This window comes from Oncorhynchus mykiss, chromosome 18, assembly GCF_013265735.2.
Source record: "Oncorhynchus mykiss isolate Arlee chromosome 18, USDA_OmykA_1.1, whole genome shotgun sequence".
Taxonomy (NCBI): domain Eukaryota; kingdom Metazoa; phylum Chordata; class Actinopteri; order Salmoniformes; family Salmonidae; genus Oncorhynchus; species Oncorhynchus mykiss.
Genome location: NC_048582.1, coordinates 22,693,077 through 22,713,655, shown reverse-complemented (window position 1 = coordinate 22,713,655; position 20,579 = coordinate 22,693,077). Strand labels below are relative to the sequence as shown.

At 41.7% G+C, this 20,579-nt stretch overlaps 1 protein-coding gene and 1 long non-coding RNA gene across 2 annotated transcripts; one reads left to right on the top strand and one right to left on the bottom strand.

The window, feature by feature from the left end:
• Positions 1-121: 121 nt before the first annotated feature.
• LOC110495829 (secretin receptor) lies at positions 122-13,314 on the bottom strand. Its single transcript, XM_036952273.1, has 13 exons — positions 13,016-13,314; positions 10,826-10,925; positions 9,991-10,086; positions 8,611-8,708; positions 8,333-8,442; positions 8,005-8,137; positions 6,578-6,731; positions 6,343-6,403; positions 6,173-6,242; positions 972-1,063; positions 579-717; positions 454-495; positions 122-309 (listed from the first exon to the last, which is right to left on the bottom strand). Exons 1-13 carry the CDS (start codon positions 13,079-13,081, stop codon positions 157-159), a joined length of 1,314 nt encoding a protein of 437 aa, XP_036808168.1. The 5' UTR covers positions 13,082-13,314; the 3' UTR covers positions 122-156.
• Positions 13,315-13,535: 221 nt separating this feature from the next.
• LOC110495828 lies at positions 13,536-18,354 on the top strand. Its single transcript, XR_002469478.2, has 7 exons — positions 13,536-13,768; positions 14,188-14,352; positions 14,749-14,849; positions 15,013-15,099; positions 15,210-15,297; positions 16,220-16,323; positions 17,113-18,354. It is a non-coding gene; the product is annotated as an uncharacterized LOC110495828 (long non-coding RNA).
• Positions 18,355-20,579: the final 2,225 nt, after the last annotated feature.

Genomic DNA, 20,579 nt, shown 5'->3' with positions numbered 1-20,579 from the left:
CAGTGGCCAAGTGATTCTGTGGACCATTCCTCAAGTTCAAGAAAGTTCCAGAACTTAAGTTAATTTGATGTCTTGAGAGAGTCATCTGTGTAAGCGTTTTTAACCGGTATGTCTAGGAGATCACCAGTGATTTGGTGGGTTGGGGGGGGTCAAAGGTCATGCCAGGCTGGCCGGTCCGGAACAGGGAAGCAAGGAGACCTGGGTAAGGGGAGAGACGCTTTGGCTCATGGAACCATGCTGTCTGGGCTCCCTGTGTAGATGCTGCTTCAGCCTCCACCTGCGCCATCTCCTCTGTACCTCGTACTGTACCTGTGTGTGGAGGTTTGGAGGGGATGGAGATAGTGTATCATCGACACTAGTTAATCAGGGCTGCTGCATAATATTAGCAATAGCACATTTACACCACTTATTTCAACTTGCATAATAATTTTGAGAAATGGGACAAAAACCTACCTCCCCATTTAGAAAACAGTAAAGAACAGCAACTCCAAAGCCCTGGAAAGGAAGAAAGGGGAATTTAGACATCAAATAGTATTCCATCAAAGTAAAAAAATAAATAAATGAAAAGTCAAAATTACCTGTGTTGATGCAAGAGCCAGCTCAACAAAGGTCCATATTTTGTAAGTTAAACCACTGACTTTGATGGGTAAGAAGGCAAAGAGGATGTAGTACAAACCAAAGAGGGTCACCAAAAGAAAAGTCGATTTGGTAAGTCTCCTGAAAATATCCAAGGAAAATATTCAATTCTACAATACACAAAAGACACGAATCAATACTGTACACGTTTTGAGAGATTCCATTAGTTTGCCGTTGTGCTGGTCTTTCAGGTTTGACTGGGCAACGCTTACAGAAAGTTGGCACAGGTACTATAACACTCGTAAGCAATTAAGTTATTTATTATTTTAGCCTACAGAATAAACATCTTTGAAATCCTTTGGCGTTAGTACAGTATGGTCCTGTTGACAACTCACTTGTATTGGCTGAATTCATTTCCATGCATGTCTGGCATCCGCAGTTTCCCCACCAGAATTCTTATGATACTCAGAAAAAATACCAAATTAATCTGCAATGAAATGGCAACAAATGAATACCGTACGGAGTAAAACTAATATTTACATTATCAGTTATGTAAAAAAAAACTAATTGTATGTCACATACAATGGGTGGAGACTAACGGTGAAAATGCTTGCTTATGAGCCTCTTCCAACAATGCAGTAAAAAATAAATACAAGAATGAACTACAGTGCATTTGGAAAGTATTCAGAACCCTTGACTTTTTTTTAATGATACAGCCTTACTAAAATTTATGAAATAGATTTCCCCCCCCTCATCAATCTACACCCTATAATGACAAAGCAAAAACAGGTTTTAAAAATGTTTACAAATGTATAAAAAAAATTAACTGATCACATTTACATAAGTATTCGGACCCTTTACTCAATACTTTGTTGAAGCACCTTTGGCAGTGATTACAGTCTTCTAGGGTATGACGCTACAAGCTTGGCACACCTACAGTATATTTGGGGAGTTTCTCCCATTCTTCTCTGCAGATATTCCTGCGTTGTCTTGGCTGTGTAATTAAGGTTGTTGTCCTGTTGGAAGGTGAACCTTCGCCAATGTCTGAAGTAATGAGTGCTCTGGAGCAGGTTTTCATCAAGGATCTCTCTGTACTTTGCTTCATTCATCTTTCCCTCGATCCTGACTAGTCTCCCAGTCGCTGACGCTGAAAACATCCCCACAGCATGATGCTGCCACCATGCTTCACCGTAGGAATGAAACCAGGTTTCCTCCAGACGTGACACTTGGCATTCAGGCCAAAGAGTTCAATCTTGTTTCCCATGGTCTGAGGGTCTTTAGGTGCCTTTCGGCAAACTCCAAGCCGGCTGTCATGCGCTTTTTACTTAAAGAGTGGCTTCCGTCTAGCCACTCTACCATAGAGGCCTGATTGGTGGAGTGCTGCAGAGATGGTTGTCCTTCTGAAAGATTCTCCCATCTCCACAGAGGAACTCTGGAGCTCTGAGTGACCGTCGGGTTTTTGGTCACCTACCTAAGTCCCTTCTCCTCCGATTGCTCAGTTTGGCTCGGTTGCCAGCTCTAGAAAGTCTTGGCGGTTCTAAACTTCTTCCATTTCAGACTGATGGAGGCCATTGGGTTCTTGGGGACCTTCAATGCCGCAGAAACTTGTTTGTACCTTTCCCCAGATCTGTGCCTCGACACAACCCTGTCTCTGAGCTCTACGGACAATTCCTTCGACCTCATTGTGTGTAGATTGATGAGAAAAATGTATTTAATCTATTTTAGAATAAGGATGTAATGTGGAAAGGGTCAAGGTGTCTGAATAATTTCCGAATGCACTGCAACAGGGAGTACCAGATCAATGTGCAGGGGTATGAGGCACAGTATTTGAGGTAGAAATGTACATGAAGGCAGGGTAAAGTGATTAGGCATCAGGATACATAATAATAAAAGTCTAATAATGCACAGAGTAGCAGCATATGAGGGTGTTTTCTTGTGTACAAAACATTAAGAACTCCTGCTCTTTCCATGACAGACCGACCAGGTGAAAGCTATGATCCCCTATTCATGTCACTTGTTAAATCCACTCCAATCAGTGTAGATGACGGGGAGGAGACAATGGATTGAGTATGTGTGCCATTCAGAGGGCGAATAGGCAAGACAAAAGATGTAGGTGCCTTTGAATGGGGAGTGGTAGTAGGTGCCAGGTGCACCGGTTTGAATGTGTCAAGAAATGCAAGCTGTAGGGTTTTTCATGCTCAACAGTTTCCTTTGTGTATCAAGAACGCTCCACCACTCAAAGGACAGCCAACTTGACACAACAGTGGGAAGCATTGGAGTCAACGTGGGCCAGCATCCCTGTGGAATGCTTTTGACACCTTGTAGTCCATGCCCCGATGAATTGAGGCTGTTCTGAGGGCAAAAAAAGGGGGGGGGGGTTCAACTCAATATTAGGAAAGTGTTCCTAATATTTTGTACACTTGGTGTGTGTATAAAGTACCAATCAAAAGTTTGGACACCTACTCTTTAAAGGGTTTTTCTTTATTTTTACTATTTTCTACATTGTAGAATAATAGTGAAGACATCAACACATAGTCCTGTAGAAAGAGTCCTGTAGAAAACAAAATGGTGTTAAACAAATCAAAATCTATTTTATGTTTGAGGTTCTTCGAAGTAGCCACCCTTTGTCTTGATTACAGCTTTGCACACTCTTGGCATTCTCTCAACCAGCTTCATGAGGTAGTCACCTGGAATGCGTTTCAATTAACAGGTGTGCCTTGTTGAAAGTTCATTTGTGGAATTTCTTTACTTCTTAATGCGTTTGAGCCAATCAGTTGTGTTGTGACAAGTTATGGGTGGTATACAGAAGATAGCCCTATTTGGTAAAAGACCAAGTTCATATTATGGCAAGAACAACTCAAATAAGAAAAGAGAAATTACATCTTTAAGGTCAGTCAATTGGAAAATTTCTAAAACTTTGAAAGTTTCTTCAAGTGCAGTCACGAAAACCATCAAGCTCTATGATGAAACTGGCTCTCATGAGGACCACCACTGGAAAGGAAGACCCAGAGTTACCTCTGCTGCAGAGGATACGTTTGTTAGAGTTAGCTTCACCTCAGATTGCAGCCCAAATAAATGCTTCACAGAGTTAAAGTAACAGACACATGTCAACATCAACTGTTCAGAGGAGACTGCATGAATCAGGCATTCATGGTTGAATTGCTGCAAAGAAACCATTACTAAAGGACACCAATAAGAAGAAACTTGCTTGGGTCAAGAAACACGAGGAATGGACATCAGACCGGTGGAAATCTGTCCTTTGGTCTGATGAGTCCAAATTTGAGGTTTTTGTTTCCAACTGCTGTGTCTTTGTGAGACGCAGAGTAGGTGAACAGATTATCTCTGCATGGGTGGATCCCACCGTGAAGCATGGATGAGGTGGTGTGATGGTGCTTTGCTGGTGACACTGTCAGTGATTTATTTAGAATTCAAGTCACACTTAACCAGCATGGCTACCACAGCATTCTGCAGCGATATGCCTCTCATCTGGTATGCGCTTAGTGGGACTGTCATTTGTTTTTCAACGGGACAATAACCCAACACACCTCCAAGCTGTGTAAGGGCTATTTGACCAAGGAGAGTGATGGAGTGCTGCATCAGATGACCTGGCCTCCACAATCACCCAACCTCAACCCAATTGAGATGGTTTGGGATGAGTTGGACGACAGAGTAAAGAAAAAGCAGCCAACAAGTGCTCAGCATATGTGGGAACTCCTTCTAGACTGTTGGAAAAGCATTCCAGGTGAAGCTGGTTGAGAGAATGCCAAAAGTGTGCAAAGCTGTCATGAAGGCAAATGGTAGCTACTTTAAAGAATCTCAAATATATTTTGATTTGTAAAAAAAAAAAAAAAAAAAGGTTAGTACATGTGTTTTCATAGTTTTGATGTCTTCACTATTATTCTACAATACAGAAAATAGTAAAAAAGAAAGAAACTGAATGAGTCAGTGCAAGATAGGGTCAATGCACATAGTCCGGGTAACCATTTAATTAACTATCTATGGCTATTTAGCAGTCTTATGGCTTGGGGTAGAAGCTGTCTCGGAGCCTGTCGGAGAGATGATGCTCCAGTACCACTTGCTGGACTGTAGTAGAGTGAACAGTGAACTTTGGTGAGAGTCTTTAGGAATTTTTCGGGCCTTCCCATGACACTGCCTGATATGGAGATCCTGGGGCCGGTGTTGTGACAAATCTCCCCCTAATTTCCTTAATTTTGTGGCTAGAGACAAATACTTTCTGTGGCACACATAAGAGTCAAATACTTTCTATAGAACAAACTTCACGTCAGGATAGGCAACCGAAATGAATAATGAATGTATGTGTGTTATATTAAACAGAGGGAATAAAATGTTGGCAAGCAATAAACATTTCAGAACAACTATGGCTGAATTATCCTTACACTTTCAAAAACACTAGTCGAATAAGACATGGGAGAGATGACGAATTTTGGCAAATAGATTTATTTATAGACTAATACAAATCAGTAGCGGATTTAGGTACGGACGACATGGGCAGATGCCCAGGGCGGCATCTTGCCGTGGGCTGCACAGGGCGCCCCCGGGTGCAGGCGCTGAAGGGGGTTGAGCCCAGAACTTTTTGACGATCCGAGGGCCCATACCAGACCTTTTCAGCCCAAGGCGTAAGAGACATTGTTGTGCCCTCTTCACGACTGTGTGGATGTGTGTTTACACCATGTTAAATTCTTAATGATGTGGACGCCAAGGAACTTGAAACACTCAACCTGCTCCACTCCAGCTCCGTCATTGTGGATTGGGATATGCTCTCCCCTCTCTCCTGCAGTCCACACTCAGCTCCTTGGTCTTACTGACATTGTGGGAGAGGCTGTTGTCCTGGCACCACACTGCTAAGTCTCTTACCTCCTCCTTGTAGGCTGTCTCATCACCATCGGTGATCAGGCCTACCACTGTTGTCGTCAGCAAACTTGATGGTGTTGTGGGTGAACAGGGAGTACAGAAGGGGACTAAGCACACACCCCTGTAGGGCCCCCGTGTTGAAGGTCAGCATGGTGGAAGTGTTGTTGCCTACCCTCACCATCTGAGGCCGGCCTGTCAGGAAGTCCACGATCCAGTTGCAGAGATTCAGTCCAAGGGTCCTGAGCTTGGAGGGGAATATGGTGTTGAACGCCGAGCTGTAGTTTATGAACAGCAATCTCACTTAGTTATTTCCTCTCTTGTCCAGGTGGGAAAGGGCAGTGTGAAATGCAATTGAGAGCATAATCTGTGGATCTGTTGGGGCAGTATGCTAATTGGAGTGGTTCCAGGTTGTTTGGGATGATGGTGTTGATGTGTGACATGACCAGCCTTCCAACGCACTTCATAATTACAGATGTGATGTGCTACAAGGGGATAGTCATTTAGGCAGTTTACCTTGGAGTTCCTGGGAACAGGTACAATGGTGGTCAGTTTGAAACATGTTAGGATTATAATCTGGGACAAGGAGAGGATGGAAATGTCTGTGAAGACACTTGCCAGCTGGCCTGCGCATGCTCTGAGAACGCGCCCTGGTATTCCGTCTTGAACAATCTTGAACAAGGCATTGGCCTAATCATTAGTTATCAACAGCGATTCATGCACTTACGATTATGAAGAGTAGGACTGGTAATCTGAGAATCCACCAAACCCAGTCGTGTACCCTTGTCTCCCAGCAGCTTGACGAGAAAGGGAAACATATGCATGTATGTGAACTATGATGATGCAATTGTCATCTGTTTAAAATAGTCTATGACATCCCATTAATCTGTATCTTACCCTTCATCCTCATAGAAGTATTTTGCCAAACCCCAGGATACAATGACAATCATTGGCAAACCTATGTAGGAAAAGAAAACAAAAATGGTTTAGTTAAATCCAATCCCTCTCATTTCAGTTAGTAGTTCACTATCAAGTCTGTCTCTTAACTGATCATAATGACATGACATTGCCAGATGACAATGACATGGTATCAGTAGTGTTGTTGTAATGTAGAGTGGACAGGTGTCCGTACCCCAGCCCAGGATGATGTACCACCAAAGGTGTTTCTTCTTGGAGAAGAAGGAGAGGCTGACCAGGGTGTGGAGGTAGTGTCCCTCCACCAGCAGCCAGCTGTAGTTAGCCATGATGCAGTAGTTGGAGAACATCACCACTAACTTACACACCGCCTACAGGATATGATGAGAAAAGACATATACACTACATTAACAAAAATATGTGGACACCTGCTAGTCAAACATCTCATTCCAAAATCATGGGCATTAATATGGAGTTGCGCCCCACCCCCCATTGCTGTTATAACATCCTCCACTCTTCTGGGAAGGCTTTCCACTAAATATTGGAACACTGCTACGGGGACTTGCTTCCATTCAGCCACAAGAGCATTAGTGAGGTTGGGCGATTAGGCCAGGCTCGCAGTCAGCGTTCCAATTTATCCCAAAGGTGTTCGATGGGGTTGAGGTCAGAGATCTGTGCAGGGCAGTCAAGTTCTTCCACACCGATCTCGACAAACCATTTCTGTATGGCTCTCGCTTGTGCATGGGGGCATTGTCAAGCTGAAACAGGAAAGGGCCTTCCCCAAACTGTTGCCACAAAGTTGGAAGTACAGAATCGTCTATAATGTCATTCATTGTATGCTGTAGTGTTAAAATTCCCTTCATTGGAACTAATGGGCGTAGCCCGAACCATGAAAAACAGCCCCATACCATTATTCCTCCTCTATCAAATGTTACAGTTTGCACTATGCTTTGGGGTTGGTAGCGTTCTCCTGGCATCCGCCAAACCCAGATTCATCCGTCGGACTGCCAGATGGTGAAGTGTGATTTATCATTCCAGAGAACACGTTTCCACTGCTCCAGAGCCTAATGGCGGGGGTCTTTACACCACTCCGGTTGACGCTTGGCATTGCGCATGTCAATGTCAATGGCCGAGCAGTCGCCTGCTCTGCCATTGAAACCCATTTCATGAAGCTCCCGACAAACAGTTGTTGTGCTGACGCTGCTTCCCGAGGCAGTTTGGAACTCAACAGACAATTTTTACAGTTGACCGGGGCAGCTCTAGCAGGGCAGAAATTTGACGAACTGACTTGTTGGAAAGGTGGCATCCTATGACGGTGCCTCGTTGAAAGTCACAGACCTCGTCAGTAAGGCCATTCTACCGCTAATGTTTGTCTATGGAGATTGCATGGCTGTGTGCTCGATTTTATACACCTGTACACATCGGGTGTGGCTGAAATAGCCAAATCCACTCATTTGAAGGGTTGTCCACATACTTTTGTGTGTATATAGGAGGGGTATTTTAGTATGTCCATATCATGTTGAAAGATGAACAACTTTTATCAAAACACAGCTATTCACACACTAAATTACACATTTCTCTATCAATGTGTTCATCCATTCTCACATGCATTGACAGTCACTACAAAGTACAGTAGATACGTACTGGGTAGTCGTCACAGTGGTAGAAGTCTTCATCGGTGAAGAGCACAGAGTCTTTGATGAAGATGAAGGTAGCACGCAGGATGAAGGAAACGAAGAGTTGGATGTGGATGTAGTTTCTGGTGCAGTGCAGTTTCCTAGACAACAGGAAAAGTGTAAAAGCAGTTTGAAATGTCCTCCTCGACCAACATGTTTTTGTAATATGTTTAATCCCCCACTGAGACCCAATATTAAGACACGCATGTTGATTACAGTGTATTTTATTGAGTACTCAAATGGATTAGCATATTTTTTATCATAACAGTTCTTGGACTTGATTCTCTGTTTCTCACCTAAAGAGACAGAGGATGGTGATGGCGATGGTGAGAGAGATTAGAGAGAGAGCGTAGCCTGCAGTGTACATGGTCTTCACATAGGGGAAGTACATGTGGGAGTCATGTGACTGGGAGGAAAAAGAGGCCCGGGGTAAGAATTATTTTACATAAATTGTCCATGTATTTTTACATCAATGCTCAACACTGATATGGCTTTCCCTTGTTTTGAAGTAATTGTCCTGAATCAAAGACACAACCAGTAATGTAGCACATACGAAAAGTACACATGTACCCACCTCTCCAAGTAAGTGGAAGGTTTCGTTGAAACATGCATGCTCGTAAGGAGGGAATGGGTCCGTCCAGCCCGTGTCTGTGCAGTTTCGATCCACTTTACCTGGAAAATCATACAGCCTCATCAATACTTACTTGCTGTACTGTTCAAATAAATAAATTATGGCCGTGAAAATAGTCAGCATCAGAGTAAAAAACCTTGACCATAGAACAGACCTAAGATTTTCTAAGACCTACATAGTTTCAGTATCTCAGGTATTATGCAGTTTCAGTATCTCAGGTATTATGCAGTTTCAGTATCTCAGGTATTATGCAGTTTCAGTATCTCAGGTATTTTAGTGCAGGCAATTGTTATTGCAGGCGTCATTTGTGTTATGTAAGGTTGTCATAAATCACTTCACGATGCCGCTGTTTCCACAAGCAGACCTTTTATGAACTCTATACCACTCCTCTGTCCTTTTAGTCGATCGCCTGTATGAGCATCAATCGACAGTTTATGGTAGAAAGACAAACATTTTTGTATTGAATGGAAACAAATTATCTTGGTGGTGGATCATTAACTAACACACTCATAACAGCCTGGGGTGGGGGTCTAGCACATCATAACAGACAGGGGTGGGGTGGGGGTCTAACACATCATAACAGACAGGGGTGGGGTGGGGGTCTAACACATCATAACAGCCAGGGGGTGGGGTGGGGGTCTAACACATCATAACAGCCAGGGGTGGGGTGGGGGTCTAACACATCATAACAGCCAGGGGGTGGGGTGGGGGTCTAACACATCATAACAGCCAGGGGTGGGGTGGGGTTCTAACACATCATAACAGACAGGGGTGGGGGTCTAAACACATCATAACAGCCAGGGCTGGGGTGGGGGTCTAACACATAACAGCCAGGGGTGGGGTGGGGGTCTAACACATCATAACAGCCAGGGGTGGGGTCGGGGTCTAACACATCATAACAGACAGGGGTGGGGGTCTAACACATCATAACAGCCAGGGGTGGGGTGAGGGGTCTAACACATCATAACAGACAGGGGTGGGGTGGGCGTCTAACACATCGTAACAGACAGGGGTGGGGTGGGGTCTAACACATCATAACAGACAGAGGTGGGGTGGGGGTCTAACACATAACAGACAGGGGTGGGATGGGGGTCTAACACATAACAGACAGGGGTGGGGTGGGGGTCTAACACATAACAGACAGGGGTGGGGTGGGGGTCTAACACATAACAGACAGGGGTAGGGTGGGGGTCTAACAAATAACAGCCAGGGGTTGGGGGGGGGGGGGGGGGGGGTATAACACACACATCGTAACAGCCAGGGGTGGGGTAGGGGTCTACCACACACATCGTAACAGCCAGGAATGGGATGGGGGTTTCTCACCTTCTGATTTGAAGAAATTGGGACAGTTCTGTGATGCAGTTTCCCCTACAAAAGCAGGAGACCAGCAATTCAAGTGGTCCCACATACCCTTGCAGTCTGAATAAGAAAAACAAATCATGTACTGTTTTCTTGTATCTCTCAAATTATAATCAAAGTGTGTAAATATTTGTGTTATAATTATAAGGCAAACAGTACAACGGCAATCGTTGTTTGGTCGTTGTGAATAATTTACATTTTAGTAATTTAAACTCTGTTATCCAGAGTGATTTACAAGAGCAATTGGGGTTAAGTGCCTTGCTCAAGGGCAGATCAACAGATTTTTCACCTAGTCGGCTCGGGGATTCGAACCATGAAACTTTTCAGGTTACTGGCCCAATGCTCTTAGGCTACCTGCCGCCCATAGTCCAGTAATAACAAGAGGAGCAAGACAAACAGCTCTGATAATCTGATTAACTGTTCTCACCAACATGACAGTAATGTTGAACTCACAGTGGGGAAGTAACTACAACGATAATTATGAATGTTGAGATGTAACCTACTCTATACTGCCACTAGAGGGAAACCTAGTCCACAGTCAAACTGGCCTGGTTCCCAGTGATGTGCTGATGTGTGGTGCTGTTTCAGATTTTGATACCTGTGGGACTGGAAATGATTTTACTCTTATGTGGTATGCATATCATATAATGCCATTAAATAAACAAATTCTAAGAACATTGACTATTATGGAATAGAGAAGGAACATGTTAACCTATATTTGTTTAGCGTAGGAAAACATGACAAACCATGCTGGGTATGAATTTCTAAGGGGGAAGAATTACAAACGGTCTCATCTCACCTGGTTGGGGAGTTTTGGACACATTATGCAGTCGCAACTCATGAAGGCACCGCTCCTCCTCTCTAATAAGAATGATGTACGGCTCACAGTCTGCTTGAACCTTTCACAGTTGAAAAGAAAAAGAACGTGTGCACGTGTCATCTCCCCATAGCCTACAGTGCCTTCAGAAGGTATTCACAACCCTTGACTTTTTTCCACATTTTGTTGTTAGACTGTATTTAGAATGGATTCAATTTAGTTTTTTTGGTCACTGGAATTAAGAGGAATTTACGTTTACAAATGAATAAAAAGCTGAAATGTCTTGAGTCAATAAGTATTCAACCCCTTTGTTATGGCTAGCCTAAATGAGTTCAGGAGTAAACATCTGTTAACAAGCCGCATAATAAGTTGCATGTTTATTTTTTTATGACTACCTCATCTCTGTACCCCACACATACAATTATCGGTCCCCTAGTCGAGCAGTCAATTTCAAACAGATTCAACCACAAAGACCATGGAGGTTTTCCAATGCCTCGCAAAGAAGGGCACCTATTGGTAGATGGGTAAAAATGTTAAAAAGCAGATATTGAATATCCTTTTGAGCATGGCGAAGTTATTAATTACACTTTGGATGGCGTATCAATACACCCAGTGACTACAAATATACAGGCGTCCTTCCTAACTCAGTTGCTGGAGAGGAAGGAAACCACTCAGGGATTTCACCATGAGACCAATGATGACTTTAAAACAGTTACAGAGTTTGATGGCTGTGATAGGAGAAAACTGAGGATGGATCAACATTGTAGTTACTCCACAATACTAACTTAATTGACAGAGTGAAAAAAGGGAAGCTTGTACAGAACAAAAATATTCCAAAACATGCATCCTGTTTGCAACAAGGCACTAAAGTAATACTGCAAAAAATTTAGCAAACAATGTACTTTTTGTCCTGAATACAAAGTGTTATGTTTTGGGGAATTCAACACAACACGTGGAGAGTACCACTCCATATTTTCAAGCATAGTGGTGGCTGCATCATGTTATGGGTATGCTTGTAATCATTGGAATGGGCACAGGCAAAATCCTAGAAGAAAACATGGTTATGTCTGCTTTCCACCAGACACTGGGAGATTAATTCGCCTTTCAGCAGGACAATGACAGAAAACATAAGGTCACATCTACACTGGAGTGTTCCTGAGTTGCCGAGTAACAGTTTTTGATTTAAATCTGCTTTAAAACTTATGGCAAGATCTGAAAATGGTTGTCTAGGAATGATCAACAACCTATTTGACAGAGTTTGAAGAATCCCGAAAAGAATAATGTGCAAATGTTTCACAATCCTGCTGTGGAAAACTCTTAGAGAGACATACCCAGATAAGACTCACTGCTGTAGTCTCCACTAAATGTGAAAATAATATACACTGAGTATACCAAACACTAGGAACACCTTCCTAATATATAAAAATAAAAATATTTTAGTTTTTTCACCCTGCTTTTATATTAAAGTATTGTGTAGATTTGACAAAAACATGTTTTAAATGATGCCACTTTGTAACAACACAATTTGGAAAAGGTTAAATGTGAATACTTTCTGAAGGCACTGAGTGCACAAAACATAAAAATAAGTATTCCTTAGTTTCTAATTTTCTCGAAATCTAAACCTTCAACCTAGATTCCCTTTCCTTGACATAGTAGACTGCCCAGGTATAAGCTATGATCTATTAATGATGTCACCTGATAAATCCACTTCAACTCAGTATAGATAAAGGTGAGGAGACAGGTTAAAGAATGATTGTGAAGCCTTGAGACATGGATTGTGATATGTGTCAATTCAAATGTGAATGGGCAAGACAAAATATTTAAGTGCCTTTGAACAGGGTATGGTAGTAGTTGGAGTGTGTCAAGAACTGCAACACTGCTGGGTTTTTCCACGCTCAACAGTTTCCCGTGTGTATTAAGAGTGGTCCAACAGACATCCAGCTAACTTGACACAATTGTGGGAAGCATTGGATTCAACATGGGCCAGCATCCCTAAGGAACGCTTTTGACACCTTATAGTCCATGTCCAGACGAACTGAGGCTGTTCTGAGGGCAAAAGGTGCTGCAACTCAGTATTATGAAGGTGTTCCTAATGTTTCTTACACGGAGTGTATATGTATGTACCTTTGCCAAACATGCCCAGCTTTTTCAAACACGCGTGTGCATTCTTACCTTCAAGTACATGCCCAGTAGGATTCCAATAATTCCAATGTGCATTTTGTCAGTCACAATCATCATTTACCAAAAAATGTTTAACTAAATTATAGACTTGAAGAAACTGTAAACTGACTTTCGGTACTAAAAGTCTGAAATAATCGTCCTATTCAAAGCAGCAAGTAATCAATCAGCATCCACTGTCTTTGTCCAAACCAACTGCATGTGTTTTGTTTGTGCGGTTATTACACCTGACCTTTTTATAATATACTATTACCAAAGACAATACAGTATGAAGATATGCAGAAACTGCTTCTCCAACAGAAATCCCCGAAAACGCTTGTAGGCGAAGTCATGGTGATGTTGGCTAAATTCATGCGCAGAAATACGTAATCGGGTCTAACGGTCATCTCACGCTGTACTGCGCATGTGCGTGCCATCATATCAAAGGCACTCCTTCAATATGACGTTGTTTTCACTTTCACGAGGTTGTAGTAATACCATGTTCAACTGCTTAATACATTGGCTCGAATCTAGGTTGTGCCTTTAGATAAATTAACCACTAAAGAATAATTTTTCGCTTCTCTCATTCAATTCTCAAACCCCCAAACCCGGTTTTATATGCTGGGTCTGTTTTGCAAGCGTTCCCAGAAGTCTGGCGATGTTGCGCCTCTGGGTTTAGAAACTCTTTGCTTGTACTAACCACGTCCCACGGAAGCATTACTATGGCGACGAGAGTGTTTGGTGGATGTTTTGTAGGTGAAACAACAGGTACGGGCCGTTTTTAACCTTGAAAAGCACCGACATGATGCAACGAATAAAAACTTGTGTTGTTTATGAGCTACCAAATCGAACCTACAAAAACTGTTTACAGACTAATATATCCAGAAAGACGCACGGGTGTCATGTAGTTTGATAACAATCTAACGTTATAGTAGCTAGCTGTTCCTCTTTGCTAGCTGCTCCTCTATGTTGTGCTAGCTTCCACTCTCTCTTGCTAACCCGTCCCTAGCTAGTTTGCTTGCTTTCCAGTGTCAACCACTGTAGCTGCACATGCACAACGTTGGCTTGCTAGCTTTGTGTCATTTGGTTCTTCTCATTATAATATGGACAACATTGCATCTTTGAAATGCAAGCATTTACATATCTGATGTGATGTGATGTGTGATATTGTTTGCGATCTTCTTCAGCACTGTTTTAAATGGAGAAGTGATGGAAGTGATGGAAGTGGCACACACTGCATCAGAGACATTCACAGACAGTCAAAGGAAGAAGACACCCTCGGCCCCTGTGCCAATTGGTGGAGGACAGAAAAAGAAGTCCCTCTGATGTCCCTCATCACCTACTAGAGACCCGTAGGACCCTTACACTTGAACGATTTGATACATCTCAGTCATATGTTTGACAGGCTATATTCAGTCAAGAAGAATATGTTTATTGTAGTAGAGTGCTTGGGCTAGTATGCTCATGCTGCTATCTGAGTTACCATAGCCTACATTATACAGTGTGTGGCTCCTCAGGCATTTTGGTTTCTTATATTTCCATTTTAGTCATTTAGCAGATGTTCTTATCCGGAGCGACTTGCAGTAGTGAGTGCATACGTTTTCATACTTTTTTTTGTACTGGTCCCCCATGGGAATAAAACCCACAACCCTGGCATTGCAAGCACCATGCTCTACCAATTGAGCCACATGGGACTAAGCAGATGGTGAATACATATATCTCATTTATATTATACTTATACCTTCCAGAAACCTATACCAAACTCAAGAGCAACAGTGCAATCCAAGCAGAACCCTCAGCACTTCACTTCAGTGGGTTTAAACTGGGGAAGGATTATCAGAGGAGCTTGGTGAGTGAAGCAATGAGCTTCAGCAATGTGTTGACTGTTCCAAGAGAACAAAAGACAAAGCACTGACTTTTTATATACAATTGTGCAGTTATATGCACTTCATCTACCAGTACATTCTTATACAAGGCATCATCTAATTCATCTTTGTTGTAATCTTCCTCAGAAGCTTATCAACATATCATCTGAAGTGATCAACATTCACATTATCCCAACCCAAACAAAGCATTTCAAAACAAAATATTTAAAACAGGTATTTGTTTATTACTATTTGATGTCATGTTATGCATTCCGTCTATAATCTTCGATTCGTATGAGTGTTAGCGTTGATGCTTAATTCCTCCATTTTGATATTCTGTACAGCATCCCCGGACTGTCCTACACAGTGAAAGTACACTTCTGTCCTGATGAATGGCGCTACTTCTATGACTGTATTCGGGTTCATTGCAAGGTTGGGATCCAGTGCTATGTTAGTTTCTAATCAAGTTCGCTTGCTGTCATGCCTGACAGTGATGTCTTCAACTTCTACTTCTAATCTATTCAATTGTCAATCAAAATAGGAATTTGCTGTGTTTATGCATTAGATGTTGTTTGTTGTCAACGTTTCTCTCCATAGTTGCTGCAAGGTAAGCTTGGTCCCAGATCTGTTTGTGCTGTCTTGCCAACTAAGGTCATTGTCACTCCATTGCAAACTGATCTGGGACCAGGGTACTGCTAGAAGGTTTCGTCTTGCATGTGTTTACATGTGAAATTCATGTGTTTCTTCCGTAAGGGATAGGCAACAGCTACAGCCTAGTCTGCTAAGTGTTTGCTAAGTGCACCAGTTTCTGAATTAGCCTGCCAGATAAACATGATGAGTGGCAACAAAGGCTTGTTTGTGGAATAAACTCAGTGTGTTATTATGGTCATGTAACGGATCATAAACGTTTGTTTTTAATAATCTCTGTTGACACTAATGATGCGGTGAGCAGTCAATATATTAGAGTCCATTTGCACAGGTAGATAGCTAATCGTAGTTCTCTAAATAAGCCATATGCTGGGGTATATGCTAGGGTCAGTAGTATTTGTCTTGCATATTCAACAATATTCAGTTAAAACAATACGCTTGGAAAGAGAATACTTCACAAATATCAGAATATAAACATTTGTAGAGCCCTAGAGATATAATAATTGTTTACATTTTACAGATTTTTTTCGTAGGATATTTTTTATCTCTTGATAAAAATGATTGTCTTTTGAACTGAGTGGCCGACTGAATTTGATTTAGCTTTACATTGTAGGTCACAAAGAACATGTAGGCTGTTGCCCTTTCTGGGGCAGTGCGATATCTATGCTTGTTATCTTTGACCTTTGACTCGTCTTTGACCTTCCAGTGTCAACCATGTGATCCCTCTGAGCTGCAGCTGTCCCATTGACTTTGAGTTCCAGGTGTACATCATCCAGCCACACAAGGCCTTCTCTGTCCAGCCCCTGTCAGGTAACTCCAATCAACAGACTTGGTAGCACTTTACATTAGGCCACTGAATAAAGTGGTAATAACACCATTATGTTAGAACGAGATAGCAACAACATCTTAACAGCTCAGTCAGACAGACAGTGAGGATAACACCTGTATTATTCTATCTACAGTTGGTATATATTCTGTGATTAATGTATTAAGCCCACGAGTCTCATTGCCAGATGTGTATCAATTTATTTAGAAGTATTTGACGGTAGGATCATTTCTGGTTCACAAAAAGGTTCCGGCTATGTTTTGGTGTTAGTTAATTGAGGTGATTAGTTTCAACTTTGAACCACATAATCGTTTTTTTTGTTGTTGTTGCTGACAGCCAGACTAACCTCTATGAACTTATGTAATATTGTTAGCTCATTACCTAGCCCTGACCTGTGATTCCTCAACACCACCATCATGTCTTGTGTCTGAATTACTGTGGAAAGATGCTCATGGTCTGCAACAGCCACATTGACATAAAGCAGTCAGGGACTCGGTGCATCTAGAACAGGGGGAACTGTGCTGTTTTGTCCCTGGCATTGATGGTGATGCTTTCCAGACAATGAGTGATGCTGGATTTCCTGGGTTACGCAAATAGCCTAGTACTAGGTAGAGAGATCTGAAAGCCTATCTCTAGGTTTTCCGTGGTTTGAGGGGTTCGAAGTGTTGAGTTTAGGTAGGCCTATGCAATATTTTCCTTTCAAAAATGCATTATTGGTCAAAATTCTGAGTTTGTCAAGACCGGTATAATCGTTTGTTTGTGTTTGATTCTAGGAGTGATTCCAGCCAATGGGAAGGTGGAGGTGACCGTCACATTCAGACCGTTCCAGTATGACACGTCCCAGGTCACTCTACAGGTGGTCATCTCCCAGTTCAACCCCAAACCCTATGTCTGCACCCTCAGCGGGTCCTCCTCGCCCCACCTGACACTTAGGTATGCCAGAACCATTTTGAAATGTTAAAGGTTAGTTCATCAAACACTATATTGAATTATGCCATTTTTACCAGGTCATAGTTACAATTATGTACATATTTGATATATGGTCAGCAAAGTTCCTGTTTTCTTGCTTTGTGTCACGTTATTGCTTGTTATTTTGTGTCATTGTGAGTTCCGTCAATTGATGCACTGAGCCAAATATATTTCTTTACTGATAAGAATGGAAAATATGTGATTGTTAAGTGGTTACAATATCCTTGTGTAAACAATGCTTACGCACATTTCCTAGAACGAGTGCTATGCACATAAGTGCAGCACATGTACTGTTCTGACACTCTCTGTCTGCAAACTTTGAAAATAGAAATTGTACAAACATTTAGAGAGATAAAAAATGAACTCTTGCAGAGAAGAACCATACAAGTGCATACTGTTCCATTTTCATATAATCAAATGTTTCTCTGTTTCTAAGTGTGCATATAACACATTAGGGATTTTATAGTTGATAGATACTTGAATAAACCCCCCCCCCCCAAATTTTTTACAATTTTTTTATAATGATGTATCATGTTTATCTACATTTCTTGAAAATGCACATATATGGTTCTTCTGCACGATTCTAGTTATGATGATATCCTTTTGTTTAATTGATTTCTGTTCATGGCTAACTTCTTTGTTTAAGTCCTGGGCTACAGACTCAAAACCACGCACGGTCACTTATAAAGATAAACAGGTTATTCTTGTTTCTAGTCTGTATATAAAATATTATTTTTGATTCAGTTCCCATGAGAAAATGGGTGCACTCCATCACTGACAGTGGACGAGTTTTACTCCCCTGTGTTATGACTAAGAGGAGTTAATGATTTATCAAGCAAGGGAACTGCAGTCATATCAAAATGCATCGGTATCCAATCCATTCAATGTGTGTGCTTCGGATCAAATATTCCCATGTTTACTTCTCCCTGGACTCGCAATAAAAGATACGAAGATAAGATATGAATGAGTTAATTGAAGAATTGGCGGGTTGAGTTGCACCCTCTTTTGCCCTCAGAACAGCCTCAATTCATCTGGACATGGACTACAAGGTGTCAAAAGCGTTCCACAGGGATGCTGGCCCACGTTGAGTCCAATGCTTCCCACAGTTATGTCAATTTGATTTGATTTGAAGCTGACTGGATGTCCTTTGGGTGGTGGACTATTCTTGATACACACAGGAAACTGTCAAGCTAGAAAATCCAGTAACGTTGTAGTTCTTGACACCCTCAAACCCGTGCGCCTGGCACCTACTACCATACAAAGGCACTTACATCTTTTGTCTTGCCCATTCATCCTCCGAATGGCACACATATATAATTCATGTCTAAATTGTCTCAAGGCTTCAAAATCCTTCTTTAACCTGTCTCCTCCCCTTCATCTACACTGATACTATTTTGAAGATTATTGTTTATTTTGTTTAGCAAATATTGATAGGATATATCTACTCATACAATGCCAACAGCCCCAATGGCAGTATCAAAGTCAAATTATTAGCTAAGTACACAATTCAGTTATTAATTGCAGATAAAGCCTGGTAAGTTGTTAGTCAACTTATAGCTATGTTGAGCTCTGGAGGTCTTCCAGCAGGCAGTCCCCAAGGTACAGTACTTAGCCCTCTCTCTTTTACTCCGTTAGCATTAGGTTTGGGCCCTTGGCCTAGAGTGATGGAAACAAACTATTATTGACATTTTACTGCAGTGGGCTAAATCATGGTCACACAGACTGTTTCTTGGTATTCTTAAACAAATTGACTGTGAAACATAAGTTTACACCTCACATACATGGTTATGGGCTTAAAAAAAGAAGACACCTGCACCATGTCAGATATAGCGTTAAAATGTATTACATTTTCAGTTTGCGTCCCAATATTACTGAAATATCACAAAACCGTTTGACATAGAAACATCGGCTTTTCAGCATTTAAAAAATAAAAAAACGTTTATTAATTATGAAATTACAAAAAAATATATGAGTAACATTCCACAGATGAAGCCACTACAGGGTAATTTGGTCATTTGACTGCAGGAAATGTGCTACATACATTTATTGGTGTTGTTTCTGACCCAGTCAACAGGAGAAAGACGTGGGATATGCAAAATAAGTTTTGTTTGTTGACAGTCGAGGGCCTCCACCTATCTCCTTGAGACACCTCTGACCCAAACCAAGCAGAGGTCAATGCGGACACCTGAAAAGTCAAAGGTACTGCAACCATTTAACCCCTGCTGTACCAGGGGTGCGTTTCCAGAAAGTCTTCTAGCTGACATCACACCTTATTTATCTTGAAAACCCAGCTGCACAGAGAGAAGAGTCATCCTAGAAATAAAGGACAATGTTAGTGACAGGGCTTTCCAGAAACTCACTCCAGTTCATTTAGCAGACTATACAATGACGTAGATAATGAGGTAATCATACGAATAGGAACATATCTGGTGTGTGATTGGTATTGTATGATTTCAATAGACTGTAAGGGAGAGAAGAGAGAGTGATGCGAAGCTGAGCCTGAAGACAGCAGTTGATGTGTCCGCCCCTGCTGGAGTGGTCAAGATACTGATACAACGGACTGATAAACTGAGCTCTAAAGACCTGAGGGAAGGTACCTGGACAAGTTTTACACCAGTAATCAACTTTCACACCAGTAATCAACATACATGAGATTTTCTCTAAGAGATGAAGGAGTGTCATTCACTATTCACTTAATGTAAAGAGGGGAGAAACCGGGTTTGTCGGATGACTTGTTTGCTAGTATGACTGAAAGCTAACTCAGATTATTCAAAGTCTGGAATGCTTAATTCATTGCCATTTGGGTCTGCTGCAGACTGTATTTGCTGTTACTAAGTTACAGATATACAGTTGAAGTCGGAAGTTTACATACACTTAGGTTGGAGTCATTAAAACTCGTTTTTCAACCATACCACACATTTCTTGTTAACAAACTATAGTTTTGGCAAGTCTGTTAGGACATTTACTTTGTGCATGACACAAGTAATTTTTCCAACAATTGTTTGCAGACAGATTATTTCACTTATAATTCACTGTATCACAATTCCAGTGGCTCAGAAGTTTACATACACTAAGCTGACTGTGCCTTTAAACAGCTTGGAAAATTTCAGAAAATGATGTCATGGCTTTAGAAGCTTCTGATAGGCTAATTGACATCATTTGAGTCAATTGGAGGTGTACCTGTGGATGTATTTCAAGGCCTACCTTCAAACTCAGTGCCTCTTTGCTTGACATCATGGGAAAATCAAAAGAAATCAGCCAAGACCTCAGA

What these genes read in the sequence shown, in the direction of transcription:
- LOC110495829 (XM_036952273.1), bottom strand. Translation starts at nt 13,081, where the DNA reads ATGATGATTGTGACTGACAAAATGCACATTGGAATTATTGGAATCCTA. An exon ending in TACTGGGCATGTACTTGAAG is followed by an intron (nt 10,926 to 13,015) that starts GTAAGAATGCAC and finishes CAACTGTGAAAG; the next exon opens with GTTCAAGCAGACTGTGAGCC. An exon ending in AATGAATTCAGCCAATACAA is followed by an intron (nt 718 to 971) that starts GTGAGTTGTCAA and finishes GGATATTTTCAG; the next exon opens with GAGACTTACCAAATCGACTT.